This window comes from Furipterus horrens, unplaced genomic scaffold (genome assembly GCF_987537825.1).
Source record: "Furipterus horrens unplaced genomic scaffold, mFurHor1.1.pri manual_scaffold_6, whole genome shotgun sequence".
In the NCBI taxonomy this organism is placed as follows: domain Eukaryota; kingdom Metazoa; phylum Chordata; class Mammalia; order Chiroptera; family Furipteridae; genus Furipterus; species Furipterus horrens.
This window is the reverse complement of record NW_028327176.1, coordinates 184923313-184947462: the sequence shown is the minus strand read 5'-3', so window position 1 is coordinate 184947462 and position 24150 is coordinate 184923313. Positions and strand designations below refer to the sequence as shown.

General features: G+C 43.6%; 1 protein-coding gene across 1 annotated transcript in view; it reads left to right on the top strand.

Moving 5' to 3' along the window:
• CNKSR3 (CNKSR family member 3) overlaps nt 1-24150 on the top strand; it is an 80025-nt gene that overhangs the window by 23343 nt on the left and 32532 nt on the right. The window contains exon 2 of the mRNA XM_090280000.1: nt 19071-19234. Within this exon, the coding sequence (XP_090136126.1) occupies nt 19071-19234 (164 nt within the window). The remainder of the gene's footprint in view (nt 1-19070; nt 19235-24150) is intronic.

Below are 24150 nucleotides of genomic sequence, written 5' to 3'. Positions count from 1 at the left end.
GGATGGAGCAGCTGAAATTTTCCTTTGTTATTTTTTAAGGGTCTTCAGTTCCAGAGCTCTAGCTCAGGTGTGGGTGGGGGGGCGGCGGGCAGCGGGCAGCGTGGCCCAGGCTTGTCGTCCTGAGGTCTCGCTGACGTCGCTGCCACTAAAACGTGCCTCTGAGGCCAGCATCCTTACATGGCAGCAGGAGGCTCTCCCTTCTCAAACGCTGAGCTGCCCAGCGTGGGAGACAAAAGGCAAACTAAGACAACGGTGCAGGACTCACCACTGAAGGAAGAATTTCTTACCCCGACTTGGACTTTATCAAGCACCATATGTCTTGGGTCCTGGTCTCTGCTTTTAATTTTAATTTTTTTTCTTCTCTTTCAGCTGCTCTTCTGCTTGGGTCCCATGAGGACGGGGAAAGGTGTAAGCTGAGTTTTTAAGGGTCCAGAGCTTAGCTGTAGGAAAAAAAAAAAAAGCCAAAGAAGAGTGTATGCTCCTCCCCCCTCTTAAACCATTTATTCTCCTAGAAAAGAACGTTTTGTGAAAATGATTCCAGGCTGTAAAAGACAGCATAAGCTGCTTTCATTGCGTCCAGCTCTACATTCTCATTATATCTTGAGCAACCCTTTTAGTGTCTTGGCAGATAGAGTTTCTTCCTTCACAGCATAATGTTTTTCCAACTGCAGAGTTATAGCTGCTTCATGGGCCATGACACATGGCCTGGTGTCAAGATAATTTTATAGGGGAGAAACTCAAAAGGACTTTTAAAACATGCAGCTTTCAGGAGAAAAAGAAAAGGTTGGTTTTGCAAAGAGTTTAAATAAAAGGGCATTCATGGGTTTATGCTTTCTTCATGGGCAGATCTCAAAGGTGGCGTACAATGAGGACGTGCATCTCATTCATTCATTAACTGAGTCCCTAACGGTATTGTTGTCTAGAAGCCCGGGTGCTGGGGACCCGGGAATAAGGGTCAAACTCTGACCTTTAAGGAGCGCCATTTTATTAAGAAGTCAGAACCATGAATAAAAAATACACAGTCCAGGAAGCAGGGAGGGCACTTGATGAGCCTTGCTGGTGTGGGAGGTGGTGTGGCTGGGGGTCCCGAGAAGGCCTCCTTGAGGAGGAGGAGTGTAAGGAGGATTGGGGGCTTGGGGGCAGGGTGGGCAGTTTTGCCAGATCAGATAGGAGCGTGGGAGGCAGTGCAAAGGCATGAAAGTGGGACGCAGCAAGGTGTGTTGTCAGGAGAACCAATCCCAGGTCAGAGAGGCTGGGGCCGCGGGGTGAAAGGCAGAGAAAGGCAGGTGAGGAGCTTGGCCAGGAAGCCTAGGGCCAGCTCTGGGAGGCCTTTGCGCGCCGTATGGTCAGGCTAGTTAGTGCCTTCAGGACGTCGCGGCCCTCACTCAAGGGGCCCGCTCTGATTAGTATCATTTTTGATCTCCTCTCCCTGCTTTAATGTGCTTCCTGGCATTTAGCAATGGACCTGTTAGAGGTGAGTGTGCTTCTGGCCTGTGTCCTGTCACTAAGATGGAAGTCCCCTTAGAGCACGGACTTTCTTCAAGTGTGACTGTAGCCCCAGCACTTCCAAATGCCTGGTGTTGAGTGCTGTTGAGTTTGAACTTCAGCCTCTGAGGGCTGGGGAGCCAGTTGCAGGGACTAAATTAGGGGTGGGGGTGGGTCACATGAGTATATTTGGGTGTTTGAATGGGGTAGGATGAATGGCACTTAGAGCGGATGACAAGTCTTTCAAAAGGGAGCTCCTTGGTACACGTGGAGGGCCAGGGAAGGGAGCGTGTCAGGCAGCCTTGGATGGGCCCAAGTTCTGTTGACCTCATTCATTATCCATAGCGACTATCAGTCTCGTTCTCCTGGACATGTTTTAAAACTGTACTAAAAATTGTAGAGAAGCTCTGCGCATTATTTTTCCTACCTTACAGAGCGCAATAGCGACCCAAGCATTCCAACAGAGGTCATGATGTCACGTGTTACAGTCACTTGCCATGTAATGATGTTTCGGTCAACAACGGGCTGCAGGTACTATGAGGGTCTCATAAGATTATAATGGAGCTGAAGATTTCCCGTGGTCTAGTGACACTGGCGCCGGTGTAACGTTGCGGCACAATGTGTCACTCACGGGTTTGGGGTGATGCCACTGCGGCCGCCAGCCCTATAACTGGCAGAATAGTCAGTTTGATTATTTAATTGACAGTGGTAACAAATGACTGTGTTTCTGGTCTGTGTATTTACTATATGTCTCACCGTTATTTTCGAGTATACTCTTTATACTTTTATAAAATAAAGTTTGCAAAACAGCATGTGACAGCAGCAGCCTCCTGTGTCTCGTGTTTACTGCACCTCTTGAACGAGCACGTTTTCTTGTGCCTGATGCAGTATCGTGTCGTTTTGTACAGTGACATGCTGTACAGGCGTGCAGCCTAGGAGTGACAGGCTATCCCATGCGGCCTAGGTGTGGAGTGGGCCCCACATCTAGGCGGGTGGAAGTGCACTCTGTGGTGTTCACACGAGAGTGAACTGCCGAACGATGCACTTCTCAGAACAGATCCCTGTTAAGTGGCACGTGGTTGTGATCGTTTTCTTCATTGATTGATAGTTCAATGATAGAATGATTTGGGAAATCTCAGTTAATTACCTTTCTTTGAAATGCATCGAATGCTTTGATATCAAATAAGTTCTTTGTGTAAAAATAGGTTTTAATAGACTTCAAGATAGCCGATCTCATACCTATTTGTGACTCGCAGTTAGGTTGTCTGCAAAATTAAAAGATAAGAAAGTGAATATTCTGCAGTTTTTTGAGATAATTGGTGTCATGTATCATCCTGTTTTTTGGGCTTGATGAAGGAATGAACTCTTCCCTATACATAAATTTTCCTGAGCACTGAACTTTTATCACTCTGAAGACCTGAATATTCTTTATTTTTCATTTATTTTGGCCAGAAGTATTTCTAAAGCAACTTATTTACTTTCTGGTGTTCATAAACAGAGTGCATTCCACATTCCTTGACTTCCGTGACTATTGAAGTGTGGCGTTACTGGAAGGGGAATGTATTGACACTTGTGACTGTCTTGGTGAGCGACTGCAGAGCGCCATCTTTTCAAAGGTGCCCACAGTTTTTAGGTGGCAGATATATCTACCAGAATACCTCTGTGTGCATTTTTAAGTTCACTTAACTTGTCTCTTTGAAGGCTGGGAAACAAAATGACTTAATTGCTTTCTAAAATGAGAGTAAATAGGCTTTGGGTGAGGCTCTCTATGAGAAATCCGGTGAATGGTGCTTTATCACATAGGCTTAATGTTTCAAATAAAGAGAACTCCTGTTTTTCAGTTCTTTCAAATATTGAACCATCCCTGTTTGAAAAAGAATTATTATGTTATTTATAATATTATAATTGGCAATGTTACTGGGTTTGCAGAGTGTAAAAACAGTCCCCAGGCCTCTTATACTGTTTGCCTAGAGGGCTCTTGGCTTACTTTTTGGTTCTAAGTTGTGTGAAGTGAGGTCGCTGGAGGGGTTACTGTACAAAGGTTTGTTTTTCATCATCTTTGACAACAATGGCTATTTATTGGGCATCTACCATATGTAAGGCATGGGGAGCAACGCAGGGAAACGACTTCTTCCTAGAAATTCAAATTCTGGTTTGGATGGTAATCAACTGTGGTCCTTGGAATTTGTCTGAGAGCGCAGTGAGTGACACAACCTTAGATATTCCCATGGCTGAACAAGGGCCATCCTCCTCTTTTAACTGAGGAGGCAGCTTCCATGATAACTCAGATGGGGCCGAGGGGAAGAGGCCCAAGGAAGAGGCAGCGGTAGGGTCAGTCGTGGTTGTCAGAGGTGTTGCATGTGGTGTCCAGGTTAGCGTAGCTAAGCTGAAGCTTGTTTGTTCACGCCAGGCAAGTGGGGTGGACAGCGGAGCCTGCGAGGGTTGGGACAGGGGATCACTTCCATGTGGGGATGGGGTGGTTCAGGGAGTGGGGAGGATTAGTGTTGGACCGCGACTAATGAGTACAATTGCTGTATTACAGAAGGCGAGGGAGGGCTGGCCAAGAAGGGCATGATGCCCGGGATGGGGGAGGTGGAAAAGGGCCAGGTATGTGTTGTAACTCTGGTTTGTTCTGTTCATCCTCCCAGCTTCTCCCTCTGAGCCTCCTGGTGGGAAGACAATGGGTTCTGGGGTTGGATGAACTTGGATCTCAAGACCAGTTCTACCACTTCGAAGGGGTGTCATCTTCAGCAATTTTCTTAGTCCCTCTAACATCAACTCTCTCACAAAAGGCAGGGAGATAATAAGACTGATCTGTTGACTCTAGAAAAATAAACGAGACTTGCATTTGACGATGTACTATAGAAACCTAGAGTATGCTCAGTAAATGGTAATTTTCTTGGACCAGCTCCTACTCAGGGCCCCTGTCTGGAGCCTCCTGGTGCCCACAGGCAGTGCCCACTTACTGACTCACAGTCGGCTCGGCAGGTGCAGGAGGAAACGCATTACCTCATTTTCCTACACGGCTCTCCCTTTTCAGATCTGTTCACCCTTTGATGTTGCCATTTTGAGTCTGATTAGACTTTGAATTCTTACAATTAACACAGTTCAAACTCTTAGCGTCATCTTTGATTAATTTTTGCCTTTCATGTGACATTTCTAGTCTGTCACCTGATCCTGTCCATTTCTTTCTCTTGCGATGCCCTGGTCCCTGTCTGCACTGGGCTCACATCACTTCTCAAGGGAATTGCTCAGAAGCTTGTCTGAGGGAATCTGACGTTAGTCAGCCTCTGTCCATCCAGCATATTCTTCAGTTACTACTGCAATTCCCTCTCTTTCCATAGTCCTTTGATTTGGCTATACCCGTTCCATCTAACCTTGTTTTTCATTAGTTCTGAGCATAATAATAAGGAACGTTTTATTTGTGCTTATTGTGTGCCAGGTATGTGTTAAGTAAGGCCTTTATTTATGTTGGCCCATTTTTCTGTATAACAGCCCCATAAGATACTATTATTCTTACCATTTTGTAGTGGAGAAAGCTGAGGCATGGGGGAATTAAATGATTGCCCAGGATTGCGTAAGTAATCAGTTTGAATGCAGAAGACGTGGCTCTAGACTCTCCGTTCCTAAGACCAGCTCTGTCTTCCTTGTCTTTCAATCACATAAACTCCTAGAGAGCGGGGGCTACGTCATTCATCTCTGCTCACCACGCTGCATGCGTCGTGTTGATGAATAGCAGGCACTTCCCACATGCACGCACTGCAGAATTTCCTCCTTTCTCCCCTGAGACTGTGCCCCTCTCTCCCCACGTCAGGGTGGGAAGGCAGAGGAAGGGCTAAGTGCTGTTCTACCAGGGTCCAGACGCCAGACACTTACCGGGGACCTGACCCTGGTCCAGCGGTGTCTCCGAAGCCACTCTTTAAAATGGGAATAATAGTAATGCCTGCCTCGTAGAGTTGACATGAAGTGTGTCAGAGGCTTTTGTCCTGTGCTTAGAACATGGGAAGTGGTCAATAAACGTCAGCTTTTACAAGTAGTTGTATTATAATGCTCCCCTCCCCACCCCACTTCTTTCAGGTAACTTTTGTCTGTTCTTTTAAGCCTGTCCCAACTTGTATGTTCTCTGTCCCTTGTGTAACTTATTCCTCTTACAAAGAACTAAGTGCTCGTTCCTGTTGGACCTCTTATTAGCTGTGTGACTTCGAGCTAGTCACTACATTTTACAAAGTCTCAGTTGTATCGTGGAGATAACAAAAGGTTTTGTGGATTGAATAAGGAATATGTGACTCATTCTAAGCACTCAGCACACTGTGGTTTTTTTTGGCTTTTTCCCTCCTTTGTCACCCACTCCTCCTCCACTGACCAGCAGAAACTCCATAACAGCTCATCAGTAGACTCAAGAAGCTAAGTTAGTTGTCTGGAAATCACACAGAGGAAAGGGAGGCTTCTGTTGTGTGGGATGGACTGGATGGTGGTCTGTTAGCAGGAAATTCATGAAGTTGAAGAGCGCCTGCCCAGTGTCCTTCTGCCTTTGGAAATCTATTCTTGATGGTCTTTCTAGACGTGGCCAACCCTTTCACTGAATAACACAATTTTGACGTCCTTCAAATTCATTCAGTCAACAAATAATTCCTGAATACCTACTCTGTGCCAGGAACTGTCCTAGACATTGAGGGTATGATGACTGATGAAACCAACCTGCTTCTGGTTTTCATGGAGCTTGTTATGTTGGAGAGACAGACACCAGCCATGCAAATATTAAATTATAAAGCGAGATGTGTTATAAAGAGAGAGCGGAAGTGCCATGATCCACAATAAGCGGGATTTAGTGTTGAGAGCCAAGGAGGTATTTCTGTTGGAAGGGACGTCTGAGCGGAGGGCTGAGTAGGTACGTCCAACCAAAGAGTCAATGGACTACCTTCAAATTTAATACTCGCTTTTTTTCTTTCATGTAAGGTGCTATTTAGTGCTTTATTAAGCTTGAATGATGATAGATGATAATTAGTCTTCAAATCTGGAGATGCCCTAATATGCTGTCTCTGACTGGTTTTTATCTAACTTGTGTATAAATAGTATGTGTGTTGGGTTGGGTGAGGGAGGCCGTAAGTATTCGATCACAATCACACATTTTATTTTTATTACGCTCGGCCCGGGCTGTCAGTCAAGCCCATCCAGGCCCTTTGTCCCATTACAGGTCCCATTGTCTGGGCTTGCCTACCCAAAGGCAGGTGCTTTTTATTTTAATCTGTATTATGTATATTTGCTCTGAAGTTGTTTTTGTTGAAACTTGAAGAGCCAGGTGCTTGCAGCTATAGCATGGTCAGACTTATTGGAAATCTGAACACAAAGAAAGTATAACGGGCTACCCCAGTATGACAGCTGTTTAGGGCATTGTCCTGTAAAAGCCCCTGGTATAATTATCACCACAGAACTCATTTCATGACCGTCTTTTTCAGGAAAGGTATTTCTTAAAATGTTACAGCAGTGTTCCGAAGTGAGGAGCCTCTGATGGTTCCAGAGATGATTTTAGATTATCTGACTAGGTCAAGGGAAGACACTGTATCTGGCATTTCTTCCACACCTGTCACTAGCAATTTCCCTTTTAACATGAAGAAGCAGGCCCTGGGAGACAACTATATCCAGCTAACTTTGCTTTTTAAAAAATTATATTTATGTTTGTGATACTTTATGTTCATGGCAAGTGATAACTAATTCATAGAAGGGATTTAAAGCCTAACAATGATGTTTGAAATGAATTGATTTTAAAAAGTTGAGGACATAATAGTAGAAATGACACTCATATTTGGCAAAATCAAAAAGTTGGTTCTTAAATGACTGAAGTTTGGGAATTACTGCTTTGGTGTCATCTGGATTTTTCTTCTGCTGTCTGGCATTTGGTTTCTATTTCCGAGGGCCTATTTAAAATTTGGCTGTTAAAATCTGATAACACAATAAAATATTACTTCATAGCCACTAGTGTGGCTCTAATTTAAAGAAATGGATAATAACAAGTGTTGGTGCAGATATGAAGAAATTGGAACCCTCATACATTGCTAGGAAGAATGAAAAATGGTGCAGTCCCCTTGGGAAATAGTTTGGCAATTTGTCAAAAAGTTAAACATAGAGTTACCATGTGACTCAATAATTCTACGCCTAGGTATATACTCGAGAGAATGGAAAACATATGTTCACATAAAAATCTGTCCAATGAATGCTCATAGCATCATTATTTATAATAGTCAATAAGTAGAAACAGCCCAAGTGTCTTTCTGCTGATGAATGGATTAAAAATTATGGTATAGCTGTACCATGGGATATTATCTATAAAAAGGAATGGAGTACTGATACTTGCTACAACTTGGATAAACCTTGAACACGTTGTGCTAAGTGAAATAAGCCAGACACAGAGGCCACATACTGTGTGAGTCTGTTTATACAAAATGTTCAGAATAGGCAAATTTATTGAGACAGGAAGTAGATTAGTGATTGCAGGGGCTGGGTGGCAGGGGAAATGAAGAGTAACTGCTGGTGGGCATGGGGTTTCTTTTTGGGAGGATGGATATGTTCTCAAATTAGATAGGGGTCACACAACTTTGTGAATATACAAAAAAATGCTGACTTGTATACTCTAAAAGGGTGAATTTTATGGTATGTGACTGATGTCTTTTATTTTTTATTTTTTTAGATTTAATGTGTTTTATTGATTAAAATATTACATTTGTGCCAATTTCCCTTCCCTCTGCTCCCCTCCACCCGGTGGCCCCCCTCCCTCCAGTTGTCCCCCCCTTTTAGATTATGTCCATTAGTTGTGCATACAGTTCCTCCCAACCTCTCTCCGTCTATTCCATTCCCTCCTACCATGATCCCCAATTCCTATATCATCTCCCTCCCTCTCCCCACTCCCCCTCCTGTTGACCTCCCCCCAATATGCTTCCCGTACCCACAGTTCCTTTTCCACTCTCGTTGCCTGTTTAGTTTGCCTTTGTTTCATCTCCCTAGCTTCTGTTTTTTAAACCAGTCCCTTTAACATCTCATATAACAGTGGTTTGGATCTAATGAACTCTTTCAGTTTTATTTTGTCCTGGAAACACTTTCTCTGTCCTTCTATTCTGAATGACAATTTCGCTGGATAGAGTATTCGTGGTTGTAGGTTTTGGATTTTCATTACTTTGAATATTTCTTGCCAGTCCCTTCTTGCCTGTAGGGTCTCTCTTGAGAAGTCAGCTGATAGTCTAATTGGGACCCCTTTGTACATAATTCTTTTCTTCTCTCTTGCTGCTTTTAAGATTCTCTCTTTATCTTTAATTTTTGACATTTTGATTATAATGTGTCTTGGAGTGGTTCTCCCTGGGTCCAGTCTCTTGGGAACTCTCCTTGCTTCCTGGACCTGCAAGTCTATTCCCTTCCCCAAGTCTGGGAAGTTCTCCTTTATTATATTTTCACTCAATTTTTCAAGTTCTAGTTCATCTTCCTCGCTCTCTGGCAAACCAATGATTCTTATGTTGGGCCTTTTATAGCTGTCCCAGAGGTTTCTGATCCTCTCATTGTTGCTTCTCATTTCCTCTCTCTGCATTGGTTGACTGCTTGTTCCTTCTCCATATTCCAGTTTGTTGAAATGAACTCTGGATTTTTTTTCCTCACCATCTGTCTCGTATGTGGTTTTGTTCCTTTCGTTATGAATGTTTTTCGCTTCTTTCTTATCTTTTTCCTGCTCTTTTGTGAATTCTGTAAGCCACCTGATAACAATGGCCCAGAACTGAGCCTCTGACAGGTTTCTTATCTGTTCATCTGTCAGGTTCTCTATCTGCTGCCTGGTGAGTTGTGCCACCGGGATTTCTATAGTTGTCTGCCTCATTTTGACAGATGCGTTTTGTTTTCTTGGGCCGGCTGTAGGGGGCAGTGCCTGTGTACGCGTCACAATTCAGCGACTGGCGCCTGCCTGTCTGCGACCTATTTCGCAGCCCTGTGGTGCTTTCTTTGGGGGCGGGGGTCCAAGATGGATTCACACAGTTATTCAGCTAGGAGACCGGGATCCGTCCTCCCGCCCCCCTGGGCCTCACTGTTCAAGGCGATGCGGTGGCTGCTTTCCCCAGCGCTGGGGTCGCGCACTGCCAGGGGCTTGACTGCAGCCGGGATTCCTCGCCGCCCCGCCGCTGTCCCAGGTGCGACCGCAAACAGCGCTGCCCTCTTTAACTCTTACCTGCCCAAATGGCACCGCTGGTTTATAGCTTCATATGTTGGACTTCCGTGTAGTTTTATTTTCTGGAATTTCTAGTTATCCTTTGTTTTGAAGTAGTTGTATTCCTCTCTAGTTGTAGAGGGAGACCTAGCGTGTCCGTCTAAGCCTCCATCTTGGCCGGAAGTCTGTGACTGATGTCTTTTAATAAAAAATCAGGCAGCATAAAAATATGTGACTGATCACAGAAGCCTTTATGTTGTCACCACTGCCAATAGAATGGGACAACTGCCATTACCCTCAGTTATTAGGATTGTGTTCCCCCGATGGAGCCCATGTGGCCTTTGGAGCCAGAATTCTAACAGAGACTGACGTAGATGGGCTCTACCCTGCTGTGCAAATCATAATGTTTTGTTTTTATCTACACAGTAGTACTCTTAAGATATGTGGGTAATTATATATAGTTTGTATAGAATAGAAGAGTTGAATGGTAGAGTGGGGACTTGAACTTGGGTCTTTAATACTATACTTTCTAGAATAATTTATAAACAAATTGTCACACACTTGAGTGGTAGGTGGCCAAGGTCAGAGTTGCAAACTGAGGTTGAACATGAGAAAGTTTACTCTTGCCAGATTATCTCACTGATTTGTATTCTAATTTACCTTTTCATTTGATGCCACTTATAAATATTGAGTCAAGGTGTCATTAATAAAAATATTGGAGTACTTCATAATTTACAAAGCGCTCTTAGTTTGAAGCTAAGGAAAGTGAGGTCTAAAAGTAAGTAACTGTCTTAGATGCATAGGAGATTAAGAAGTCAAGCTGGATTTTAAGTCAGATTGTCTGACATGTATATAAATACATGTCCACGGTATTTTCTTTCTTTCTTCATGCCCTCTGGTTGTTTTGGAGTATGTGGATCCACTTCTTTTAATTGATTCAATAATTCCTTTCTGAGGGTCTACTATTGGCAAGAGGATGTTCACGAGCTGCAGAAAGGTAGGAAGTAAGATAGACAAGGACCCTAACTCTTACGGTACAGTTTAGAGGAAGGAGACAAACATAGGCCTTTAGCCTAAGAAGCATAGTGATTTCAAATAGTACTGTTTTAAGAAGAATATAAAAAGTGGTATGACAGAAGTGATTTTGATACATATTGGAAGGAAGATAGTACCAAGAAGGGCTCCTGGTGGCTCACTGGGCACAGATGCAAGAACAGAGCCTAGCAGCTGTTTCTGAATAGGGACGTCTCATAGACGCTGCGCTTCAGGGAGAAGTCTGCACTAAAGGGCCTGCTGCTTGCACTGAACTCCTTGCCTCCGGCACCAAACTGCCTGCCTGCACTGTGTCCCTGGCTGAGCTAGTCCTTATAAGGTTGCTTCTGGAATTGCATTTCAATCAATAGAACTGAAACTTTCCCTGTCCAATCAGAGCTGTGCAGCCCTATTCCCATTAACATCTTTATCAACCAATCAGAATGGCTGCATTTGGACCAATCAGGACAGTACTTTATGGACCAATCAAATGGTGAGGATTTGGAGTCCTCATCTACGTGAGAACAGACCAGCCAGGGACCAGGGTTGGAAACCTTTCTATATAAGCCATCTATTCTGGGCCTTAGAGAGCATACTTTTCCTTTCCACTGAAGACTGAAGACGCATTTCCCCAGCTGGAGCTGAAACATGGAAGATGTCTTGTTGGAACAGAGCAAAGCAGAACCGAGCAGAGCAGGGTGGACCAGGTCTGAGCGGAGCAGAGCAGAGCTGTCGCCTGCCCTAGAGCTGCCTCCTGGCTTTGCTGTTCCACAGCCATGCTGTATCACAGTTGAGCTGTTTGCCTTGAATCAAGTTTCCTTCTTCACCACAGCCCAAATTGGGGATCTCTGTTGGCATTGAGGTGACAATGACAACCATCAGCTGACACATAGATGGACTTTTTGAGATTGGATGGTCAAGGAGTGCCTCTCTGAGAGGCGACATTGAGTTGAGACTAGAACTAGAAGTACCTAAGAAAGTAAGCCAGGAAAAGAGCTGGTTGAAGCCTTTTCTAGGGAGATGAACATTTAGTATAGTGCATAACCTCAGCATTTCCTGAGTTCCTTGTAGGATCAAATTCTGAGACTTGAATTTAAACCATTGTTCTAGTCTTTGGCATATACATGTCATTTTCTACTTTTTTGGCAAAAAGATACATATATGGATGTATCTACACACACACACGTATCTTAGGTATAGTATAAATAATAAATATATTATAAAAATAGAAAAATATCATTCTAGATGTATGATTTTTCTACTAGGCATAAGCCTCATGCAAAATTAACTCCTAGGAATATGCCCTGTGGTTTTTGCTTAGATGACTAACTAGATGTTCTGATGACCATAAGGGGAAAATGGCATCCTCTGTTGTTGGCCCTTCTCGGGACCACCTGTGGACCATATTTTTCTTGGGAATCTGTGAAGGCATTTGTAAGCCCCCTCTTCCCACGGGCGCTGTAAGGCAGTGTCTACTTGATGCTAAGTCAATATATCAAAGTTGGCTCAGGTGGAATGAACTTTGTTTTGGGGAAAATGTCATTTTTTTTAGAACTCCCAAGCAGAAAGCTTTATTTTGTTGGTATGGCTATGCCTCTCCAAAGCAAAAAACAGGCAAATGAAAGGATGGAGCTGATTCGAGTCAAATATCCTTGAGTTTTAGGTTGGTGGCGCTCGTGTTCAGTGAGGGTGGGGTAGGAGGTCCCGTGGGAAAGGTTTCAGTGCCTGTTTCTCACTTAAGGACTAGTCTTCGTAATGACTGTCCAGGCTCTTTGGGCTCATTCATTGGAAGCCGAATATACATCTCATCTGCATTTACTCCTCCCAAAGCTTCACGCCCTCCTCGCTGTCCTGTACCTGCGTCTGCAGTCCTGCCCTGTTCTCGCTTTGGTTAACTCTTTTTCATAGAGCGGCACTCCCTCATTTTGTAACCCTCTGTAACGAAAAAACAATACAAGTGGAGGAGAAGAGCTGAATACGTCTTTCCTCACTCACCCTTTCTCCTTTCCCCAACACAAGTGTTCTTTCCGGGAATTCTCAGTTCATCCTCTTAGGGAAGAGGCAGAACGCCCGACTATGGAGAGTGGGCCCCGGTTTCACAGTACTTCCCAGTTTTGCAGCATCCTTGCTTCTGCGTGCTCCTGCGGGGCAGGTGCTTCTTCTGTTTTGGTTTGTGGTGAGATGCAAGTCAGTGCATGAGCTGAGTGAACTGGACTATTCTCTATTTTGGGAGCCAACCACAGGCAGGGTTTGTTTTTTCTTGTTTCTTTTTGTTTTCTGTGGCCTCAGGATATACAGGTGGGCGTGGACCTGCAGTGACAGCTACTTCTCATATATATAAATTGTAGCATTGTTTCTCTCTGCATTTGTCTTTTTTCTGGGATGCTGATGGCATACAGAAAACTTGTCTTTTTCTCAATTCAAGTTTTTGGAAAAGAGCTGGGAACTACAGGTAGAGATTTTTGTGAATTCCACAGATACTTAAGATACTTAATTCTTTCACGGCAGCCACATTTATGGGTGGCTCATTACCCTCTGCGGTGACCACTGGTCTAAAGGACCAGTTTCCAGAGCCACATTCAAAAGTGAAAGGGCTACAGAACAATTCTATCCGGATTTCTTGGAGGTGGGGGGGGGGGTGCGGGAAATAGAATCCATCTCACCCGTATTTTAGAGAATTAGTAAGAACGTGGAACACCAAATCCTGCAGACTGGTTGTTGGTAATATACTCCCCATGTAGGAGTTGGTGTCCCCGGTTTCTTAATTTCCTCAATTTACCCGTCTAGGTGAGAGGACAGTTTATGTTTACATGGCCATTCAAATTTCTGACGGCAATCGTAGGTAGGAACCTAAGTCGGCTTAATGACTTGTGTAATTTCCTGTTACATAAAACTGTCCCTTCCTTAGGTCAGTTAAGGCGACATCTGTGACCTCTGCATTAGAGGATGGAGAGGCAGTATCTGGAGGTGAAAAGCAGAGACCCTGGTGCCAGGCACCCTGGGCGTAAGCCCTGGTCCTGTGTGGCCTTGGGCAAGTCACCTCCCCTCTCTGTGCCTTAGCTGTTCGTCTCCGATGTGAGACACTTATGTTCCCTGTTTGTGGGGACATTAGCAGGATTAAGGATTCAGTTTGAGAAAAGTGTCTGCCGTTGTAGTAAGGGGCACTTAACCATTTGCTGCTATTCTATCTGTAATGTTAGATATTTATTTTCCCCAATTCTAGTTCACTCTTAATTTTATGTCGCAGAAGACTTGCTTTGTTCTGATCCGTAGTATTTGGTGAACTATACCGATCCTATTGTATTTCACATTTAAGAGTTTAGAAGTTGTTTGAAGCCATCGATTTTGCAGGTCTGAGACCAAGCGTCTCTGTTTTTCCAACAAATGCAGACCTCTTCGCAGTTTTCCGCCTGCAGCTGCTTCCCTACTGTGATGATACCCTGGAGGGGACGCCTTCAGACTTCTGGCTTCCTTCGTGGACATTAACATGTCGTACTCTGTGTCAGTGGGAATGTTTCCCCATGTAGAAGTTTTTTTTCATCGTGAGTCAGCCCCAGCCGAGCCCGCTCACAACCCGTACTTTATTAAGTAGGGGACACAAAGAAGGGTATAATCTTTAACATTCTGCTCTAATTCTGGGCCTATATGATCTTATCATGTATAACCTCAGAAGCCCTACTTTTCACATGCCAACTACCTGCCCTGGCTTTGATATTTGAGCCCTCGATCATTCTGTTAACAGGGCTTTGGGGACAGTGCTGTCTTATTAATGTGAAGATGGGAGGAAGAAGGCAGTGCCCGAAGATGACAGAAGCATAGACAGGAGCACTGGCGGGACACAGGATTAACTTTCCAGCCGCTGCGTTTCACACTCTGGCAAGCAGGTGATCTGCTTGAGGTCACAGCTAGAAAGAAACCAGAGCCTCAGGCTCCCAGGGCTCATACTCCTCCCTCACGATGTCTAGGCAGAAGGAACACCATGCAGACAGGCCTTGGGGTGGAAAGGAGCATGGGGTCTCAAGACACCAGAGAGAACCAGTGTCCAGCACAATAGCTGGGGGAGGCTGGCTCGAGATGAGGTTAGAGAGGCGGGCAGGAGCCAGACAGACCGGACAGCTTGGCTGGATGTGCGTTTTCATCCCACGTGTGGTGGGAAGGCAGCTGGGCTTAGCCAAGGGAGTAACATTGAAACTGTGCTAAGAAAGCTTTAGTGGGCCTTGAGGGCCTTTAGGTGAAGTTCTTCAACTTTTTTCATGCATTCATTTGTTTATTTCACAAATATTATGGGGCACCAGCCATGATGAGCAATCGTCAAAAAGAAGCCTGTACTTTCGTGGTGCTAATGTTCTGATATAAATCTTTCAGGTGGAGTCCATGATTTTGGCAATTTCCCAAATTTAGGAATACTTTCCGGGAAAGATAATACCATGGGTTGTTCAGATTTTATTTCTCCAATTTACTCTGTTCCAGAGGGGGCTCCCTAAGCATCTGGGGGTTTCCAAGTCTCTCTAACGACTAATTCTGAACACTTAGAAAATTGAGGACTTGAATAAATTACGTTTTTTTATTTCCCCAAAATATAGAGAGTATTATGCACTTCATCATGTTCTAAGCTTTTTATAAATATTGACATTTAATTTTCACTGCAGATCTGTGTGGTAGGTAGAATTATTATCCCTGTTTTACAAATGAGGCAGCTGTATGACTTGCTCCAGGACCCTGTTACCAAGTAGTGGAATGGGGGTTGGTGGTCAGGCTCTTAGCTGCTCCCCTGCATTTTCTGATATAAATCATCAAAACGTATTTTTTTAAATCATAAAACATTTTTTCCCCTTTTTGCCCTTGGGATTTCTTTGGACATTGAGGGTTATTTGCAGCCAGATTTAGTGAGAGTGGAGGCAGTCTGGGCCCTCTCTCATCCTGGCTCCCCCTCTGTGGGAGCTCTGCTTATTCTTCATGGTTCTTTTCACATTGAGTTATCTGTTTAACTTGATTTGCGTAAATGGAATTGTGTTTAACTTCACTTTATTTAATGATGCGTTTCAGTCCTGCCAGACTTGCTGTAAGTTCCCCTTACAGAATGCAGAGAACTAGCAAATGGGGACATTTGACAAATAGCTAGAAGTGTATGGTTTGTTTCAAATGCAAAAACTGGTTAACTTGAAATTGGGGATTTAGTTTCCCGCCTTTGTGTGGGACCACATAATAGTTTGATTTAGCTATTTATAAGTGTTTGATTGTACTTTAAACAATAGGATAAATGAACACTAGGCTATAACTATTGGAATAATAAAACTGGAGGCGATACTATTTAAAACCTAGCATAGTCATATATGTGTCTCTTAAGGGGAACGTTTTAATGCCATTCTGGATTCTGTTTTTAGGCTGGTAGCAATGGGATGTTTCTGCTTGGTAAGTCTACATCTTGGGGGTCTTTTGATTAGCTGAGGCTAGCTCGTTTACATTCCCTCAGAATCCTCAAGGAGATTCTGGCTTCCTTTTACGGGGAAATGTTCTCTGTTCTTCAGTTCTCGATCTCTGATCGTTTGCACCCTTCGTGCTGTCTGGAATCCTCTCCACACCTCTTATCTCAGCCTTCTTTGTGTCTAAAATAGTTTCTTAACGCTCTAAAGATACTTCTGAAATCCCGTTTCTTCAGTGAAACTTTCCATAGTTAGTTTATTTCTACTTAGTGTACTCTTCAGGGATGAAGTTTAGTGAACTTCACTTTAATTTTAATGGACTGATTTATTCTGCGTATGAAAACCAGTACAAGTCTTTCCATTTTTATGCTTGTATTTGGAGCATTGAACTTGTGTGGCACAGTGAACATGAATTTCAATTCCATTGGTCATTGGGCCTCATTTATTTCATTTAGGAAAGAGTTTATCATGTGTGGATGAATAGGAAGTCAAATGTCATTAGGTTTATGCTGGTTTGCTAGGGCTGCTATAGAAAAGCCCCACAGACTGGATGGGTGAAACAACAGAAATTGATTTTCTGGAGGCTGGAAGTGTGAGACCAAGGTGCTGGCAGGGTTGGCTTCTTCCAAGGCCTCTCTCCCTGGCTTGCAGATGGCTGTCTTCTCCCTGCGTCTTCACAGGGTCTTCACTCTTCGTGTATCTCTTCTTCTCATAGGGTACCAGGCATACTGGGTTCAGGTCCATCCACATGACTTCTTTTCAACTAAATCTCCCCTTTAAAGATGCTACCTCCAAATAGTCATATTCTGAGCTACTAGGGGTTAGGGCTTCAACACATGGGTCTTGGGAAGACACAATTTGGCTATAACAAGAGGCAAGAGAAGAGAACATCCCGAAGGAGAGTAGAGTGTAGGATATTGGTTGTGATCTGGCTTAAGACTGGCTAAGTGATTTGGGGTAAATTTCACACTGATTAGTCTTTTATCCATACTTTCTCAATTTTTTAGACTCGATGAGATCTGAAGTACCTTCTGAGTTCCTCTAATAGTTCATGGTTCTTGCTTCTTATCAAGGAAGATAGATGGAGAGGTGTTTTTACAATCCTGCGTTTGCTGGATAGAACGCAACAGAATAGGGATTGTGTCAAATAGACCTTGATTTGAATTTGCTCTCTTTTCTTCTGTATGAAGCTGAAGAAAAAGGCTATAAAAATCCTTTTCTTGGCATCTTACAAGCTCCGTTACTGTGAGCAGGTTAGGTAGCACCCCGAACCCTAATTAGCCAGCTATGTAGTGGGCAGAGAGTGGTTAGGAGGCTCACCTTGGCTCTCGTCCGCTGTCACTGCTGCCTGCTGCAGGTGGGTACTGCCCCCCTGCAGGTGCCCTCGGTGGCCTCAGGTGCTGAGACCCAGCCCCCTGCAGCCCAGGTGGGCATCGCCATAAATACCTGCTGACTTCTAAGGCCTCCACTGCCTACTCAACTCATGTGTCAAGGAGGCTACTTGTGGTTTAATACTCTCAAAGTAAAGCAAGTGTTAATTCAGTGTCCCCAACCTTGCTTGCTATGTGATGGAGCTCTTCTGCTGGACAGGTGTCATTTCAGGGAAGAGAGATCGGTTCCAACTCACTTGGTTACCATAAAATTAATCATTTCTTACTTCTTCTTTCCATATTTAATAGCACAAATGGTTATCAGGAAATTGTTCCTCTTCCTATATCTTATCAGAAGGCAAATGGGGAAGGTTTGTGAGACAGAGAGGTCATTTAGCCTAGCACATTGGATTTTAAGATCCACGAACGTGGTATTGCCAGAAGTCACTGCTAGACTTTTGTCTCCTTTTCCTAGTCCAGAAAGTACTGACAAAGCAGAGCATTTGTGAGGCATAAATGAAACCTGTGTGTGTGTGTGTGTGTGTGTGTGCGCGCGCGTGTCTGAGGCGGGGAAGGGCCAGCAGTACGCCTTGCACATACATTGTTCTAGTTAGATTGAGTTTTTATGCTTTGTGTTGGGATGGAGTTTATATAAATCTAGTCATTTAAAATACTAGATGGCCTTTGTTATTAGACTTCAATAGTTCAACTAACTCAGATAAACTGTTATTTCAGCAAAACCAATGAAACAAGCTGACCAGAATTTCCTGTCCAGGAATAAAGATTCCCAAGTTCTATTTGGCTAACCTATTTTAATCATTACATAAGAACATTAGGCTACAACCCTGTGGTCAGTAGTATTTGGCCTGGAAAATTCCCATAAGCTAACCCATTTCACGTTGCCTCCCTCTGGTACCACTGCTGGTACTTTCTTCTTTGGATTCTGTATTCATCAGAAGTTTTTCAGTGGCAACGGGCAGCAGGCATGTAGGATATTATTGGGGCATTTTTTTTTCTCTTCTTCACATGGATTTATTTCCAGAGAACTGATCAGAAAAATGCCAACATCCCCAAGGTTGTGTCTTCATGAAGAAAGAGCCTCTGTTTTCAGTGTCCATATATTAAGTATCAAGGAAGATTTTACTTGGTTCTGCTTGAGTCCCATGGTAATCCCAGAACTTAAAGCTGGTTGGTTGATGAAATATTTTGGCAAAGCATCTTGATTGGCAGGCCTGCTGGGATCACCCCGGCTGGGAGAGGGATGGAGTCCCATAGGAAGAATTGCTTAGCAAATAGTCAAATGTGTCTATACAGATAATGGGTCCTTCAAGTCACCGTGGTTTAGTGTTTGCTCTTTTAATTGAGCAGGAAGGGAAAGGTAATGACCATAAAACTTAACTGGCTCCACTCAGTTTAAGCTGCACATTTCAAATCTGAGATGGGAAGATGAGGGCACACTTGAAAGGTGTCCACCAGGTGAGACACAAGTTATACAGACCATCAGATAGCGGAGCATGATTGGTGATTTCTTAGAGTAAAGGAACAAAATGACACTAATGGCCCCTCTTGCTTTCGTGACAGGGCTAGACGACTCTCTACAGCAGTACGTCCATAAGTTTGAGCAGGAGAAGATAAACGGGGAACAGCTGCTGCGGATCGCCCACCAGGATCTGGAGGAGCTGGGCATCACCCGGATCGGGCACCAGGAGCTCGTGCTGGAGGCCGTCGACCTTCTCTGCGCGCTGGTTAGTTCAGCAAAAGGCGACCCGTACCGTGATGATGTTCTTTAGAGCTGTGTTCTCTTAAATCTTCATGGTTTACCACTGACCGTATCATTTCCTTAATGATGAGTTGATGTGAACTGACGGTAATGTAGAGAAGGGAAGAAAAGCAATCGTTCTCCACAGTGAGAGTTGGCAAATGGTGGCCTGTGAGTTAAATCTGGTCCACTGTCTATTTTTGTAAATAAAGTTTTATTGGGACACAGCCATGCCCATTCATTTATGTGTTTTCTGTGCCTGCTTTTATGCCACAATGGCAGTTATTTGTAACCGGGACTGTGGTGTCCCCCAAAGCCTAAAATACTATCTTGCCCTTTACAGGAAAAGCGTATCTGTTACGAAAGAACTCTGCATTAGTCTTATATTTTAAATCCTTTGTAAAGTATATAAAGATGCAGATGGTCCTGAATGAAAATGTCTTCTAAATTGCAATGACGAACAGGTTCTGATTTCCGTGTCTGTTTTTGTTACTCTAAAAAGCATTCGTATGCTTCCCAGGTATTTGTGATACTTCAGTAACTGGTGCCTGTGCTTGAAATAATCCACCTATGATATGGTAGCTAAATCGGAAAAATGTGGACTTAGTTCCGTTTTGCAGATGACTGAGCTTTGGCTTGACCGTGACCGAGTTAAATCGTGCCGGGTTCTGACTCTTGCATTGCACCGGTGGCTTGCGGGGGTAGCTCTTCGGTGTGGGCTAAGGACATTGTGTTTATAAACTGGTTGGCATAGGGTGGGATCCATGACTGTCTGTCCTAATGCCATGCTAAGGATGCAGTTTCCCGAACTGTCAGGATTTGGACAGACTGGGCAGCATTCAAGCTGGGTTAGTAATGCCATGAACCTGAGCCAGGGGTATATACAATTACATCACTGAGAATGGTGGGAAAGAATGCGCTCCCGATTATTTTGCCGTTGCTGGTCTGCGGTCCGTTGATTATATAACACTTGCCGTATTGTGCGTATTCTTTTGCTTAAAATGGACAGAGCCTTGTCTGCTGCTCTGAGATGCGCCGCTCTTGTTTAGGAAAGTAATAGAGAAATTATTTGTGGTTGATAAATGAGCTGCCCCAAGGGAGACGCCGTGGCCAAGGGGTGTGAGTGGTGGCCTGGGAGGCAGGCTTTCTGCATTTTCTGACCTGGCGCTGGGGCGCGCTCCTTGCTCTGTGCCCGCCAGGGAAACGGCGGGGGCTGCTTTCCCCATCTGCAATGCTCCCTTGGAGGGGGCCATGTCCTAGTGTGGGTTTTTGCACTGCTCAGAAGACGTCTGAGAGTCCTGTTTACTATTAAAACTGCATTTTTTTAAATACAGTAAAACACGTTTGAGTTCCCTTTTCTTACACTTTCTGGGAAGAGTGCTTTTCATTCCTTCTTACTCTTTTGAGTCATCTCTTTTAACTCGGTCGTGGGACTCGGAGGGCAGGTAAATCGCTTGGATGTCTACAGCACCAGAGGGAATGAGGAAGGGGGGGGACCAGAGGCACGTTGTGCGCAGCCAGTGCGATAATAAACGGAACAGCTGCCTCTCTTCGCTTCTCTTCCTTCCCTACCTCTTAAACTATTAGATTGAAATGAACAAAGCTGGCCGGCCGCCAGAACCTAAAGCTGCGTTTTATCTCCTACAATTTCCTTCTCATTTCCTTTGTAGACAAAGTTCTGACCTCAGACTCATTCTGGACATGCTTGGCCTGCAGAGTGCCAGTGAATACCTCTGACAGGAGGCTCACTGGGGAGTTTGCGAATGAATGTGCCTTTTCTGGGTTGGTGAGAGTTTTAGAGAGTTTGACTAAAATAGCTATTAGTCTTGAAACGATCTCCTTAAATATTCTTTTTAAAAAGAAAGATTTTATTAATTTTTTTTAGATAGGGGGAAGGGAGGGAGAAGGAGGGAGAGAAATGTCAGTGTGTGGTTGCCTCTTGTACACCCCCTACTGGGGACCTGGCCTGCAACCCAGGTGTGTGCCCTGATGGGGAATTGAATCCATGACCCCTTGGTTTGTTCACAGGCTGGCGCTTAATCCATTGAGCCACACCAGCCAGGGCTTAAATATCTTCATTATAATGGTTATATTAATTATCCTATCTATTTAATCCACTTGCACCATATAGATTTTTGTATCTATAAATGAGTGATAATTTTTGCCTTGAAGAATCCATCCCCGGGGCAGCATGTTAATGTGTACTTACAGTTGACCCGGTTGTCATAAAAGGGATTTTTATGTAAACAAAGTCAGCGGATGTTGATGTTATGATGGGCAGGAAATCAATAGAATTAAGAAGGAAGGAAGGGGGAGTAGGAAAAACAGAACCATTAGAAAGTTTTGGAAAGAAGAGGGCAGGTAAAATGGATAGGAACCTAAAACAGGGAACAGCTCCTGGTTGATTCCAAAACCAGTGAGGAGAGATGAACCACAAATAGCTTGGTCCTGGGGGAGGGTAAGGAGAGAAACCACCTTTTGTAAACATTGACCTTGACTGGCTGGAGGGTTTAGAAGAGTGTCTTGGATTACGAGGCAGAATCAGGACCACTTCCCAGGGTCGAATGTAGAATCTGAGCTCAGTGTTTTCCTTCCATCCCTGGGATAGACCCAGACTGCTCTTTCTAGTAGGATAGTCATTAGCCCCATGTGACTATTTCAATGAAAATTAATTAAGATGAAAAAAAATTCAGTTCCTCAGTCACACTAGTTACATTTCAAGTGCTCAGTAGCTACTGTGGCTACCGATGATCAAGTTTGGACAGTGCAGATAGAGAACATTGTCATGACTGCAGAAAGTTCTATGGAATAGCATTCGTCTGGAGGGTGTGGTTGAAAGGAATAATATAGAATTGTAACCCATTTTCTTTGCCAAATTAACCAGACCCTTGTGACCTGAAGACCAAGGCAGGGACAGATGTATTTTTGGAGGTTGATGTAGGCTGAGAAAGTGAACAAAGTTGGAATTCGTACACGTGTTAAGGGGGACCACATAAGTGTGTGATTACATGAAATACCTGTAATGTATCTACCCTCCCAGAGTGCTTCTGTGTACTCTGTACCCCTAAGTTTACTCATTGTTCATCGTTTACCCACATGGCAAATCATTTTAAAAAGTTACCCTTTTTTTACGGGGAGAAATCGTGCAGGCGGAGTAATCCTTGCTGGCAATCGGTATTTAACTTGACCTTGCTTATGAGCTTATTAAATGCCTTTAGGAAAACCGTGAAGTATGTTTCTTAGGTTGTAACTTAATTGACCCAAGTCAGTAAGATGGCTTTGATTATGTGCCTCCAACGCTCCTTAATCACGAATGATAGATCACGAACAGAGCAAGCAGGGGTGGGGGGAAGAAGGCAGAAGAGAAGTCGTGTGAGATTTCCCTTCACTAGTGTGTGTCTAAGTTAAGGCACCAGAAGAGTGGGCATTGGCCTGCTGTCCGTTCTCCTGTCTCGTGGGCCATTTCTTGACCAGACCAGGAAATGACCTTCGATGGTTAACGTTGAGTGAAGTGACGCCGCTGCAGAAAGTTTTAAGTGTGTATGTAGATTTTTGGAAGCTCATTTCCTTTCTTACCTGGTTTGTATTTTCTGGATACTTGATCTCTGAGCAATTTCTGAAGGAGACAGATTTTAGCGAAAAGATTCCTGAAGATCATCAACTTTGGTCTGAGAAATTATTTATTTTCTGTCTTCGTTATGGGGCACTTAAGTCAATAGTCGTTTCCTGGTTATGTTTCTACAGTAGAGGTTCTTTTGAGCTAATATAATCAGTTTTTTGTTCTCTTGGTATCATGGGATGGGGTGGTAGGGGAAGGAATTTTCCTTCCTTACTTTGCTCCTTCCTCCTTTCTTTTAAAAATTATTATTATTATTTTAAGTATATTTGATTGATTATATTGTTACAGTAGTTCCAATCTTTTCCCCCTTGCTCCCCTCCATCCAGCACCACCCCTCCCCCCAAAATTATTTTTAAATTATAGCTATGTCTACCTATCCTTCCAGTCCCGTTGATTTGTTTTTGGGGAAAAATAAAAGGAATCAGAGCACATTGAGTGGAAATGAAAAGAACCATTTAATAAGGAGCTACACTCCCCATTTCCTTTAATATCCAAAGTGCTAGGCTTGGAGGAGGTGGAGGGTTAAAACTGCTTGCAACACTGACATGCATGTAATCCCCTTCGAGTTCAGGAGGTAAATGCTGTGTATAGTAATGGAGGTTCCAAGTGATTTGTGGTGACATTGATATATAGAGAGCTGACTTTCCTGCTTTTAGTTCAGAACTCTTGATGTAAGTTGGCGGGCTGAGTAATTGACTGAAGGAGGGGACAGTTCCCTTCAATCAGTCACCAATCCTTTAGGACAAGCTGTATCCTGTGGTTCTTTATCCATTCACTTGTGAGTGATTCTCTGAATGAAAAAGCCATGAGGAAAATCCATCTGTTTATTTTTGTCTTCTCTATTGTAGGACAATATTATATTTTAGTCTCTTGAAAAGGACAATGAGGGAAAAAAAAGAATAGATGTAAAGTTTAGCTAGAACATTTCTGTTAATACAGAGCACGAACTCATTTTTGTTATGAAATTTACAGCTTCATCTTTTCAAAATTTCTATCTAAATTTAAAAAACACTTTTTAATTTACTAGGATGGAACATAAATGTAAACATCAAATAAAATCTAGTTAAAGTCTTCATTAAGGTAAAGTTTTGTTGTTATTGTTATTACCACTGTTCATTAGGCCAAAAAACAAAAATCAAAAACAAAAGACTCCTCAGTATATTTACGCTTTGTGTATCTTGATTTTGAGATGTGGCTCACCTTCCCTGGGGCATTCGAGATTGGGGCTATAAGAGAGGAGGGGCTAATGGCCAGTCTAGGTACAGGGGACAAAAACATTGCTC